This window comes from Ascaphus truei, chromosome 1 (genome assembly GCF_040206685.1).
Source record: "Ascaphus truei isolate aAscTru1 chromosome 1, aAscTru1.hap1, whole genome shotgun sequence".
Lineage (NCBI taxonomy): Eukaryota > Metazoa > Chordata > Amphibia > Anura > Ascaphidae > Ascaphus > Ascaphus truei.
Genome location: NC_134483.1, coordinates 161,900,207 through 161,914,380, shown reverse-complemented (window position 1 = coordinate 161,914,380; position 14,174 = coordinate 161,900,207). Strand labels below are relative to the sequence as shown.

General features: G+C 38.9%; 1 protein-coding gene across 8 annotated transcripts in view; it reads right to left on the bottom strand.

Moving 5' to 3' along the window:
- The window catches only part of RFX3 (regulatory factor X3), a 351,522-nt gene that overhangs the window by 75,493 nt on the left and 261,855 nt on the right, over nucleotides 1–14,174 (bottom strand). For 6 of the 8 annotated variants that reach the window (XM_075597033.1, XM_075597041.1, XM_075597089.1 and 3 more), the window contains 3 exons: nucleotides 8,365–8,546; nucleotides 6,934–7,095; nucleotides 1,228–1,347 (listed from right to left, as the gene is read on the bottom strand). In XM_075597033.1, the coding sequence (XP_075453148.1) occupies nucleotides 1,228–1,347; nucleotides 6,934–7,095; nucleotides 8,365–8,546 (464 nt within the window). The remainder of the gene's footprint in view (nucleotides 1–1,227; nucleotides 1,348–6,933; nucleotides 7,096–8,364; nucleotides 8,547–14,174) is intronic. The other 2 variants (XM_075597082.1, XM_075597075.1) reach the window with 1 other exon arrangement.

The following is a 14,174-nucleotide window of genomic DNA, read 5'->3' as shown; positions in this document are numbered from 1 at the left end:
GCTATAGCTATGCCCTGTTTCCTGGCTACATGAATAGAGCTAAGGATCCAAACTGTGGATTTGTGTTAATTGTGAAACCTGAGATCTGAAAATAAAGCAAGTGTCTTTATAAAACATAGGCCAATATTTACTAAGCACATAAGGTCCCTTCTGATACTGAAAGACACCCTACAGCTCACTCAACTGAATGAGATTCAAGGTGTCTGCTAACACCGGAACATGTATTATGGCATAGCATTACTTAGTAAATATGATATATGTATATATGGAAATAGACATGGATATAAAAAAAAAGTGTATCCTTTTCCCCATAATGGATAATACAAGCAAAAATGGTTATACCAAAAAGTACAGGTCAGAAGGAACTGTGGATTTTTGACATTTTGAATTTCTCTATGCAGAGGTAATAAAAATCTTGCATGGATGACAAATACACATCTGCTATAAGCACAACACTGAGAAGGCGACAGAAAGCAATACATTCTGTATCTACTATTATTAATAGTTTTAACTAGTAACAAAAATACTTACATTACCTCCTGGGAGCATGTGAGGGGGAGTTCACAAGTGTGTGTTCAGGGGGTAGACTGTGACTGTATTTGTGGGAGAGGGTTTTATAATTACAGGGATGGGAGAAGTCTTTGCGTAGACTGGGAGTTACCAAGCCTTTTCACTGTATTAGTCTTGACCATCATAAATTCAGAGCCTCCCGGACACATTGTACACAAAGATTTGGAATCCCTATACTAAGCTAATCTACACGGTGTTTGGAATAACTCAATAGCAAACAAGCATTCTATGAAAACAAAATCGTGAATGCAAAGATCACAATTATTCATTTAAACAAGACAAAACATTTGAGAGGCAATCTTATGTTCTCTCTCCTGAATCTCACCTACTTCTACTACTTAGACAAAGTATACTAAAACAATTGTATGTATTTCCCAGCTATGAAAGCAGTAGTGCTAGCTTCTTAGACTCTAATAAAACAGCTTGAAGAGGTACAGTAGTATTACAACTGACCACAAGCTGTGTCACTGTAGTGCTCAGAATACAATGATCTGGGTGCATATTTTACACGACAAAACCATGTCTATGGTACTATCCACATAGCACTCACTTTAAAGTGTCTAAATGGGTTGCACTGTATTGTCAAGTCACAGATGACAGAATCACGTCTCAGAGTCTGCAGGTCACGTGTGAATATACTGTAGCTTCTTCATATACCTTTGTTTCTGCTGCATGGGTTGTTGTCTCATAGCCATGTATTGCATGTCCTCTTGTAACCGATTAAGAGGGGAGTCTGGCTTGACACGAATCCCATAGTAGTGGTATTTGGAGTTGCCCCTTGTGGAAAGAGAAGACATTAATAGAAATCTACACAATGTATATAAATGTTTTAAAGCATATTGTAACAAAATCATATGAGTATTCATATATGCATACTGTACATTGCTCTGTTAATTTCTAAATGTCATATGGCATAGTTACATAGTAAATGAGTTTGAAAAAAGACATATGTCCATCAAGTTCAAAAACAGATACTTATCCTATATTTGTATTTACAGTATTTTGATCCAGAGAAAAGCAAACAAAATACCCAAATGAAACATCATTTAATGATATCTCATAAGGGGAAAATGTAATTACTTTCTGACTCCAAATAATGGCAAATAATCAGATTTCTTCCTGAATCAACATTCTTCCCATGTTTACTTATTTGGTATATCCCTGTATACCTTTCGTTTATAAAAAGATGTCCAACATTTTTTTTGAACAAATCTATTGTATCTGCCTTCGCAGTCTCCATTGGTAATTAATTCCACATTTTAACTGCACTTACTGAAAAGCCCTTTCCTTTGATGTTGCTGAAATCTCCTTTCCTCCAACCTTAAGGGATGACCCTGTGTCGTTTGTACTGCCCTTGGGATGAACAGTTCTTTTGTAAGCTCCTTGTATTGTCCCCAGAATATATTTGTATATAGTTATCATATCCACTCTTAGGTGCCTCATTTCTAATTTAAACAAATCTAAATTAACTAGCCTCTCATCATAAATTAGATTTTCCATCCCCTTTATTAATGTAGTGGCTCTGCTCTGCACTTTTTCTAGTTCCAGAATGTCTTTTTCATGGAGTGGACTCCATATTCAAGGTTTGGTCTTACTAATGCTTTATAGAGGGGCATAATTATGCTTACTACCCTTCCATCCATTCCCCGTTTGATGCAACATAAAAATCTTACTGTATTTGCCTTTGCAGCTACTGCATGACATTGGGCACTATTTCTAAGCCTGCTGTCTACAAGCACTCCTAAATCCTTCTCCATAAAGGATTCACCTAATTTGTCCCCATTTAATTTGTAAGTTGCCTGTTTATTCTGGTTTTCCAAATGCATAACCTTAGATGTATCTGTAATAAACCTCATTTGCCAATTACCTGCCCAAGTTTCCAGTATAACCAAGTTCTTCTGGAGAGAAATTACATCCTGCTTTGATTGATTTTTACTACCTTACACAATTTAGTGTCATCAGCAAAGATGGAGACTTTGCTCTCTATGCGAACCTCAAGGTCATTAATAAATAAGTTAAAAAAACAGGGGTCCCAGTATCGATCCTCGAGGTACACCACTCACAACTTTAGTCAAACCTGAAAAGGTTCCATTTATGACAACTCTCTGTTATCTAATCATCCAACCAGTTTTTAATCCAGGTGCAAATATGTTTACCAATTTCCTTTATTTTGTACACTAACCTCTTGTGTGACATTCTAACAAAAGCCTTTATCAAATCTAAGTAGACCACATCAACTGCATTACCCTGGTCAAAATTCCTACTTACCTCCTCAAAGAAACTAATTGGTTTGGCATGATCTATCCTTCATAAATCCATGCTGACTATTCCGAATAATTTTGTTATCCATTAGGTTTTCCTGTTTATCCTGTACAGACCTGTAGCTTCCCCACTATTGATGTCAGGCTTACAGGTCTGTAATTCTCTGGTTCTGATTTAACTCCCTTTTTAAATACTGTATAGGCACCACGTCTGCTTTATGCCAATATTGTGGTACTGAGCCTGGGGAAATGGAGTCCTTGAATATTACATGTGATGGTTTGGCTATTACTGAACTTAGCTCCTTAACATACATACATTTGTAAAGAATCGCACACCCTGACATACACTGCAACATAATATATTTAGCATCATTCTAATTAAACTGAGAAAGATAAAGAACAATTCCAATAATCTACTATTAATTACTGACTGCCACCATGAAACCTTTACAAATAAATACGTTCATTATAATTTACCGAGCTAGGGAGTGTAATTATCGCATTCCTGTCACGGGAGACCAGGCAATTTACACCTTTTTAACCGGGATCATTCACTGAGCAAAACAAGGTAATGAAATAAATTGAAATTTATTCGCACAAAATCGCTTACACACAATGGAACACAAAATACAGACAAAAAGACACACTTACTGTGGGTCTGGGGTCGAAAACTAGACTTTCCTAGGTGCAGCGAACTCTAAGAAAGAGTTTTACCCTGACCGGGACTTAGCCCGGAATCTCCTGGTTCCCAAATCGTCATGAAGTTCCACATGCCACCGCTCCCTTATCTTCTGAGAACTTGGACTTTCTTGACCGCGAGATACCACCGATCCTCTGGAACTCAAATCGGCATGAAATCCCAGCCACGTCCGCTACGTTCGATTTTGAAAACTTGGACGCAAAACTCAGGACTTAGAATCTGGCGGGCAGGCTTTTTTGGCTTGAAAGCGAAGCCGGTTGCTTTGCTATTCTCGCAAGAGCAACTTTGAAAAGCCCGTCCGCGCTCTTTCCACCGGAAAACTCGAATCTCATTGGCTTACAGGTTTTTTAAAGTATTCTGAGTTTCATTCATGGAACTCAGCAGCCAATCATCGCGTGGGAAAATTCCCAGCAACCAATCAGAGCCAAGCCGGTAAGAAAAAACGGGTCAGCGGGAAATATGAAATAGCCAAGAGAGATGCGCAAGCCTGAAACTTCACTCCCTAGCTATCTCAATGCCACCCACTGGGACAGGCTCCTCCAGGTTTGGCAGAGCAAGTGGCATCCTAGATGACTGTCATTGTTCTTCGGAAATGGGTACTCAGCTCTTTCCTGCTAACCAAATGCTTTTCTCACCTTTGGCATCCTCTGGTTTCTTTGAACTCCGATGTCCAGCAGACTTACTGGTGCCTATGGATTAGCCTGGGCAGTCTGGCTGGACATGTGTTCCGAATGTAAAATCACATTACATACAGTACATAACATTTCTTTACAATACATTAATAAAGTGTGGATCTTAATACACTCCTAAGTCTCTGGGTATGGGGAATAGAATAACAAAGATGTACTTTATTCCTACCAGCCTTATTCCCCTTACACTATCTTTTGGAACTTAGTCTGGACTCTGAGAGTCCCCCCTCAACCTTATATATGATTGGGGCACCCACAAACCCAATACAGGTTCTGGGTCACCTGGGCACTAACTGGGGTACCCCTCTAAACATAGGGATCCCCTCAGCTACAGGGACACTTGTTCATCCCTGTGCCCTATTCACCATTCTGGGCTATGCTGAAGCAGGGTATCCTAGTGATGAGTTTACATTTTCAAGGGGAGATATTGCCAGGACAATGTGCCTACATGTATCCTGGAATCAGGCATGATTCCCGGGTACATTTTTAGGGGAACCGACAACTCCGGACCCCAACTACGTAGGCACATTCTGACTACAATTCCTCCACAAAATCCCCATTGAAATTCATCTCCTAGCAATCCCTGCTCGCTGGCATGCTTGGAAAGCTAAAAACATAAAAAATATGTTGTATTACATGTGATACATTGAAACAGTACAATGTTACTGGGTCCAAGAGCTAACTCTCTTGAACCCTTATACATGGATCAGGTTTAACCAATATGGGCTTAACCTTTATTTGAGAGCCGGGTTACTCACTACCGTCACGATACCTAAAAGGGTACTACATCTTATTTGCATTGCAAAGGTTTTACTATACATTGAAAGGATGTTATATAAAGCATAGGCAGGTGGAGTGGTATCTTAGCTTGTACGTTCATATAAAAGGTTGTGATTTCAGTTTTCCGTATTGACGCCTGGCCATGTATGTTCTTGAGCAATCTCCTTGTCTCAAAATTAACCAAAAAGCCAATAACTATTAAAGATGAATGAGTCCGGATTCATGGAATCCGACACTCCTGAATCTCGGGAATCTTAACAAAATTTAGCCTGAGATTTGACTCTCCATTCTGGGCAAGAGGTAAATCCTTGCTTTGGTTTCCGGCTCGGATCTTGTGATATTTCACCCTCCTTCTTAACAAAGCTGCCTCTCCCTTCCTCTACCGCCAGTTGGCATGAAATAAATGATGTAATCATTTAATTATATATAATTAAAAATACTAATTAGACTAGTTAGAGTACTGGATTTAGGGCCTAATTCTAGATCCGCCGATGTGGCCGTTCAGGCCTCTTTTGCATGAAAATCTCCATTGACGTCAATGGGGCTTTTTGGCTCAAAAGTGCCCTAACAACTGCTTCAGCGGATATAGAATTAGGCCCTTAGTATTAAGCAAGCCATCCAACATACTGTATGACTTGTCTCAGTCAATCAATCGAGTCCTGACTAGCTCCTCCATTTGAGTTTGGTTACCGCCAAGGACTAATAACATTTAGAAAGTCTATTTTTGCCGGCATCTGACTTATGTACTTTCTATCTGTAATCCAGTCAATAAGTTGCAGTTGGATAGAATACGAATTTAACAATAATAACAACTAACACATCTGTGGTGGGGATATATATATATATATATATATATATATATATATATATATATATATAATATATATATATATATATATATATATATATATATATATATAAAATCAAAAACAAATACTCAATACTGTTCTCTGTTGCTTACGAAATCATTTTATTTGTGCGAGCTTTCGAGATACATTGATCTTTCTTCGGGCGATGTTACAATGGATAAAGCAAGAAAAGATTTACTTTAACAGTACAGATCTATCTATCTATCTATCTATCTATCTATCTATCTATCTATCTATCTATCTATCTATCTATATATATCATTTTTACATTTCATTTTGATCTTTTACACTAGAGAAAGGAACTACCATATGACTGGTCTGCTACTCTTTCCTCTCGGTCACAAATTAGAAGAATATGTCTGATTGTAACATTTATATACTTTACAACACCCCTATCTTTTGGCTTATAATATATAACAAATATAAACTACTATGGTCCCCCATCAAACCTGTCTCCAGTGCTACTCTCTGGGAATATATAATACTTAACTGTAATATAGGCATAGAGAATGAGATAGCACCATCTGACCTGTCTCTACTCTACCAGCATAAACCAGTCACTCTGGTTGTTTTTTTTTTAAATAACTAACCTGTTTGTTATATTTACATTTTGAATAGGTAGGATGTGATACCATGGTCCCCCATCTGCCCTGTGTCTACGCTCTCCATCAGTGTTCAGTCAGTAGACAGAACATACACACACACACTCATTTACATGTCTTTTCCCCGAACCCCTGCTGCAGTGGCAGCACTGTATGCCAAAAGATAATGGGGAAGCACAGGGTTGCAGACCTGTCTGAGCCATGTGAATGTACTCACAAGTGGTATTTGTCTTTGCTCTTTACATATACATACTGTATGTATCTATATAATACATAACACCTGAGTCGCCCCAAAGAAGAGAGGCTCCCTAATATGCCTTCACTGCCCCTGTCCACCATGCCAGCATGGAAGGGGTTAACAGCATTCGGTCAATAGCCACTCCAGACCCCCTGGCATCCATCAGCCCCTCCCCCTGCATGTCTGATTGTGGAAATTAAAAAAGCAGCATGGTAAAACAGTACCTCAAAGAGTCTGTGGGACATAACACCTGAGTCGCCCCAAAGGTGTCAGCCTTTTGCAGCTGCTGAAGGACAGCCAAAGGGTGTGGCCATCTGCTGCTGTTTGGTAATGTTACAGCTGCTCTATTGGCAAAATGTAGAGATGTAGCGACGCACCACCATCCGCTTAATAGGAAAAAGAGGGTGACCAAAGGTGTTCAAAATAAGCTGGTTTATTGGAACATGGTACAGTAGCTGAAGGAAAACGACCTACATGTTACAGCTGCTCGATTGCCTCTGAAACTCACCAACCCTCTCATCCCCTGTACCCAATGTCAACTTACCCTGCCTATAGATTGTAAAGGCCTCTTCTAACACATTGAATGTCTATCCTACTTCTTCAACACACAATTATTATCCGGTCTGTAAATGTTACTTATGCCCATAATCATATTTCTAACTGTCCATGAAATATCTGCATACTGAATGTGTATAACCTTTGTTCATTTATTATAACTGTGAATTTTCTTTTTTTTTCTCTTATGCAACATAAATAACTGTATTTAATTGTAGTTCTCAAACTGACTGTAAAGTTTTGTGAAGCCCCCTTAAGTGGAAGTTTGTATTAACTTACACAAAATAAAGGATGATGATGATGATGATATATCACACACACACAATCATTATCATTATTTTTGCTAAATAGTTTGCATATGGCATAAATATATTTATATAGAAGGCAACAACAAAAAAGACCGCTTCAGATTACACGATGTTAGAATTATTTGCCTCAAATTTACATTTTCACCATAATACAAAAAAAAAAAATCTTTTGACGTTTTTTTTTTAAAATCCAACTTCAAACCAAAACACAGGGTCAAGTGTACGTCTATTATAATTACAGTACATTGTTTCATTTCGCCACTGAAATGAGTCTATGCTGCACACTATACAGTATGCTGCCGGGATTCCATCTGAGAAGGGTCTGTAAGAGGTAACAGTAACAGCTCATTGCCCTGCAATGAGTTATTGGCCTCTTTTATATAACGTGGGTTGAAGACCATTGTGTTACTGTAGTCTTTAAAGGGAAAGAAAGACTATCTGTAATTGATGTAAATAAAAAAAATAACATGGTAAATAGCAATATTAATTATTAATAGCGTTTCACAGACTGCAATAGAAGCTGCGGAAACCTGCAGCACTGAAAATGTGTGTTCTTTGTCCTCTTTTAGTAGAACAAAGGGTCCCATGTATACTAACAAGTCAGTAAGTGAATGCACGAATAAGGTGTTGTTAGACCAGGGTTAGGACAAACAATACCTCAGAGAATTTTCTATATAAGTGCAAAAAATCTTTTATTATTTGGTGCCGTCCCTCATTTAAATGTTGAAGAAAATGCAAAGTACTGTAGGACAAAACACTGGCACTGACTGGTCGACAGTGCTCCACACTAACCTGGTTCCCAATCTTCTGGTTCGTAGCCCCATGAATATTGACCGAATGAGTTTTCCAAAGGATGCAGCATTGACTGGATCTAGTTTGTGCTCCTGACAGTGTCGCAGGTAATGATTGTAAAGAGTACTTCTGGGGAGACTCACACCTTCGGCTGTTTCGTAGTTATCCAAAAGCCACTGGAGCTATTCCAAAAATAGGATATAATAGGATATATATATATATATGTATATATGTATAACATGAACATTTTACAAATTACAATATGGTATACTTATATGAACAAAGGAAATTCCCGGAGTACAAATGCAGGATTTAAAATTTGTAGAAACCGTGCGATTTATGGAAATTACACTTATGCTGGAAATACCCAGGTCTTCAAAATAGTCATGGCAGTTTTTATTTTTCCTTAGTTGTTGCTTAAATTGAGCGAAAAATAAATCCTTTTTTTTCTTCTTCTTACGTTTGTATCTTATTTGAAATGTACATTTTCTTCTTTTTTTTTTACATTTTTTTTTTATTTTTTACAAACTGTCAACTCAAGGAACCAAACGAATAAAGGACTAATACGAATAATAAAAGCACTAATAGAAAGCATTAGATCTTTTATTGCTGTTATAGTACTCCAGATTTCAAATTAAAATGATACCGGAAAGTGCAATTGCTTTCATTTAAAAACAGCTGGAGATCAGCAATTTAATCTTTTTGCTCCAGTTATCAGGAAGTGCTTCCAATTTCCTCGTTCCCCTTGTGGTCATTAGTATTATAATTACTCCCACTGGAGAACAACTTGTATTTGCCATTGGAGTATTGATGACACTGTAGCATAGTTTCTACTTCTCTTTTTATTTACAGAATAAACCCAGAGCAATGTACCAATAAAATCACCAAACTGGCAATGTGTATGGAATATGGGTGATAGTAAATATAATTATTTGCAAAATAACTTACACAATGTATTTGCATCTGAGAACTATAATAAGATTTTTTTAGCTCAGGACGGCTTGAATACGTGGCAGTTTCACAAACTAAGAGTGCAGAGGAATTTTCTTTTAAATATGTAAAGAATTAGCACTTTTTGGAGTTCAACTGTACGCCCACATACTTATGACCCACTCCGTGTCCAAAAAACGAAGAATTTATTTTATTCTTGTTTCTTTAAGAAGTATGAACTTACTGGAGATGGAAAAGTAGTAATCTGTACTGTATTTACAGTGACCCAATGTTCTAACAAGAAAGGAAAGTATGAGAGGCAGTGGGTGGATACTTGTAAGCTGTCAAATGGAACAAAGAATTTTCACATTTGATTTGCAAAGATTGGTGAGGTCGTTCAATGCTGATAACTTCATAGAAACTAGTACAACAATGTTCAGAGCATGCATTGGAAAGGATGGTTAATTTCAATTGCTGACATGGAATAGCTTTCCTTTGTCTTCGGTTCAAGGTGTGAGACTTGAGGACTGATCGTTATATTTCCAAACGAAAACGAGAACTTTTTGTACACAATTGATGTTTAATGGAACACTGTTAGCACAGCAAACATGTTTTCTTTGGTCAGAGAATCTAGCTCAGTGATTCCCAACAAGGGTTCCGCGGAGCAGCCCCAGGGGTTCCGCCTAGCCGCCCGCACTCACTATGGCCTGCGACGGCTTTCCTGGCTCTCCCCTTGGCTCACTCCCTCTCCCCTCCTCCCCCCCCCCGCTCCCTGAGCCTGCTCTCAGGACGTAGGAGCGCGCTATAGCAGTGTAGCTCTTCCGCTGCCGCCTCCTGCTCTGAGCCTCACGCCTCCTGCCTGGTGCCTCACGCCGCCGCCGGGATATGGGATGGGGGGAGATCCGTGGTGGCTTGACTTGTGAACTATGGGGGGGGGGGGGAGAGTGAGAAGGAGATCCGTGGCGGCTTGGCTTGTGAGCTACAGAGGGGGAGAGGGAGATCCATGATGGCTTGGCTTGTGAGCTATGGGGGGAGATGCAGAGGGGGTGATGTGATATGCAGGGGGGGGTGGGTATATGAGGATGATGATGAGGGGTGCTGGAGGAGATATATGAGAATGATGATGATGAGGGGTGCTGGGGGAGATATGATGATGATGAGGGGTGCTGGGGGAGATATATGAGGATAATGATGATGAGGGGTGCTGGGGGAGATATGATGATGATGAGGGGTGCTGGGGGAGATATATGAGGATGATGATGTTGAGTGGTGCAAGGGGAGATATATGAGGATGATGATGAGGGGTTCTGGGGGAGATATGTATTGGAAGGGCGGGGGTCTTTTATAAATGTATTGGGGCAGTGGGGGTCTTTTAAAAATGTATTCAGGTGGTGGGGGTCTTTTTAAAATGTATTGGGGCGGTGGTTTAAAAAAAATGTATTGGGGTGGTGGGGGTCTTTTTTAAATGTATTGGGGCGGTGGTTTAAAAAAAATGTATTGGGGTGGTGGGGGTCTTTTTAATATGTATTGGGGTGGCGGGGGTCTTTTTAATATGTATTAGCGGGGGCATTTTTAATATGTATTGGCGGAGGCAGGTATTTTTATTCTGTATTGCGGGGTGGGGGTTATATATATATATATATATATATATATATATTTTTTTAAAATATATTTTGTGGGGGGGATTGAGTGAGAGTGGGGTAATTGACGGATGGTAGGGGCGAGAGACGGGGGAGGGAGTGAGGAAAAGAGGGAGTAAGAGTGAGACGCAGGGGAGAAATACATGTGAGACAGGAGGGAAGAGAAATACATGGGTTAAGGATGAGAAATAGAGGGGGCTCGTGAGGTGTGAAATTTTGTGATTTACCCCTGTCGAACCTAATATGTATCAGCCAGATAGGGGTTCCCCGAGATTTTTTCGAAATACTTCAATGGTTCCTCCAAACAAAAAAGGTTGGGAATCACTGATCTAGCTAGATAAAAGTGGCTTACATGTTTAAATAGGATTCTGAGTTTAGATCCTGATTTCATCTTCAGAACAGTAAGTTCACACCCGTAAAGCTCTTCTCACACAGCAAGAAACTAAACATAGTTCTTTATCATTGCAACCATGGCACATTGCCATTAAAACACACAGAGTACATTTGCTAGAAGTAATTTGCCTAAAATTTGCATGGGAATTGCCCAGCCCAAAAACAGTAGACCATGTGGTCTATGGAGTATTAACAATGTCAACAAAAAGGCACAAGGGAGGATGGAATGGAAGGGTTTGATGACCATCGTGGATCAAAAAGCAAATTGGTTGGACAGTTGATGAAAGAAAAGTAAATGCTCTGGAAGACATTGAGAATCTATATACAAAACAGAGTTACTGAAGTGGGGGGTTGAGGATTGAAAACAAAACATACAAATAAGCAAAAAATAAGAGACAGTCACTGTTATGCGTGTACTTTGGCATTTGAGCACAATACGTATAAGGAAACAGCTCTGGTCTCAGGTGTACAGAACAAGAGGTAAAGAAAGAAATATCATCAAGATCAAAGAGTCTTGGCTCCTGCATTTAGATTACACATTGTTTTGTATAAAAACACAATACAGGTAAGCTTGGTCCAAAAATAACAAAAAAAACCACAATGCAGAATTAATTTTTCACTGCTCATTCATATTCTACTTGCTCTTTCAGTGAATGAATATTGCAAAGTGAATTGAAACACACGCTAAGGGCAAAATGTACTTAGTTCTGTTAGGCTATTTAACCTAATGTTACAATTAACGAAAGTTGGGTTAATTGTAATGCATATCCAGCAAGGTAAAAGAATGTTTAACCCAGTACTACTCCTTGAAATAAGGTATGGTTCAAATTTTCAGGCTGTTAGTGCTAATGATAACGATAAGCAGAAGCAGATAAGCAGAAGAGACGTTCCCCCTAACATTGCCTATCCACTAAAGGCTATTCAGGGTAAAGCAGGGAATTAACTTAAGTCATAGCTAAAGGTGGTGTTACCCCAACCAGAGCATGAAATATACAGTAGGTTATCTTTAGGTAAGACATACTTAACACCAGGTTATTTTAAATGAACGCAACTGCTAACGTAATGCAAGGTAGTGCTATTTTAACATGACATTAAGCCAACGCTGAGATATACAACGGCCATGGATATAGTTACCTTTGTGGATATGCATTAAACTCAAGGAAAATAACATCCATTACTAACCCTGATTTAATAGGAGCTTAGTGCATCTGGACCAAAGAGTCCTGGAAATGGATCAGCCCACTGCAGTGCTTCCCAAGTTCAATCCTTTAAGAGCAACCCAGTTAATGTTTGCAACAGGAGCACACCACGATACTGCAGTAAGCCGCCACCGGTGCATATCCAGCTTGTACCATGCGCAGGGAGGGTTCACGACTCGAGTCAAAAGGAAAGTACGACACTCCACTGGTCTTTAGTCAGATGTATAGGAGGCTTTATTGGACAGGAAGATCGACATTTCGGTTCTCGCTAGGACCCATATCATCTTGATAAGGCTGTTCAATAAAGCCTTTTATATTAGACTAAAGACAAGTTGAGTGCCATACTTTTCCTTTGCTTTAAAAGCAACCGGAGGTAGAGAAGAAAGGACAGGACTCCTCTGATAATGCACTCTGAACTTGGTGATGGAATGAAGTATGAAATTAGTATAAAATATGAATATTTATTGGTACGTATTAAAAATATAATGATTGGTAGAAAAATTCATGACCAATCGAAGACCGGGACGAATAACAAATACGTATACACACAATTAATAAAAGTGTCACAGATAGGAACCTACACTAAATTGAAATGCAAATGAGTGTATAAAGGATTAGGATATTCAATAACAAACTAGTACCAGGATACTGCTAGGACCAAAGAAGGTCTGGTATAAAGGTAATAGAATATAATTTGTTGTACTTTTATTACAGAATACTAAATTACCTACACTACCAGCTGATACAATGTGAACCTATCTAATCACAATTTAGGGAACTTATGGGATGTTACACACATGATATACATTGTATCAGCTCTAGTTCAAACTTTACACCAGGCATTTTAGTTACTGCCTCATTGGACTGCTTCTCCACCCCGACCTGCAGTCCTGCTCTCCCTTGGTCAGCCAAAAAATACCCAGTATTGGCTGTTCTCCTAGCTTAGATGTTTATGGAACAATAGTTATACTCTATTACCTTTATACCAGACCTTCTTTGGTCCTAGCAGTATCCTGGTACTAGTTTGTTTTCATTGGATATCCTAATCCTTTATACACTCATTTGCATTTCAATTTAGTGTAGGTTCCTATCTGTGACAATTTTATTAATTGTAGAATTTCTACAGATACAATTGTATTATATACAGTTGTATAGTATTGTGTATGTATTTGTTATTCGTCCCGGTCTTCGATTGGTCATGGATTTTTCTACCAATCATTATATTTTTAATATGTACCAATAAATATTCATATTTTATACTAATGTCATACTTCATTCCATCACCAAGTTCATGAATTGGAAGCCATCCTCCTCCTACTCCTCCCAGATTCTTAAAATCCGATTGGATTTGATCCAATGGTGGATTCCAAGGTACAGTATCCACTCAGATTTTTGAGTAGCCAATTTGCTGACAACATTTGGTGCGGGGATCAGATTAGGTCTAAAAATTCCAGGAAGGGGATTTGCACCAGTCCACCCATCTCTAGTACATTCACATGTCTCAGACAGGTCTGCAACATTATATATAAATTATAGGGGTCCATGTAAATGTGCTCACAAGTGATATTTATATCTGCTTAACAAACATATGAATGGATGCCAGGTAAAGCTCACTTGGCCCGCAGAGAGTGCCTTCACAGGACACAAG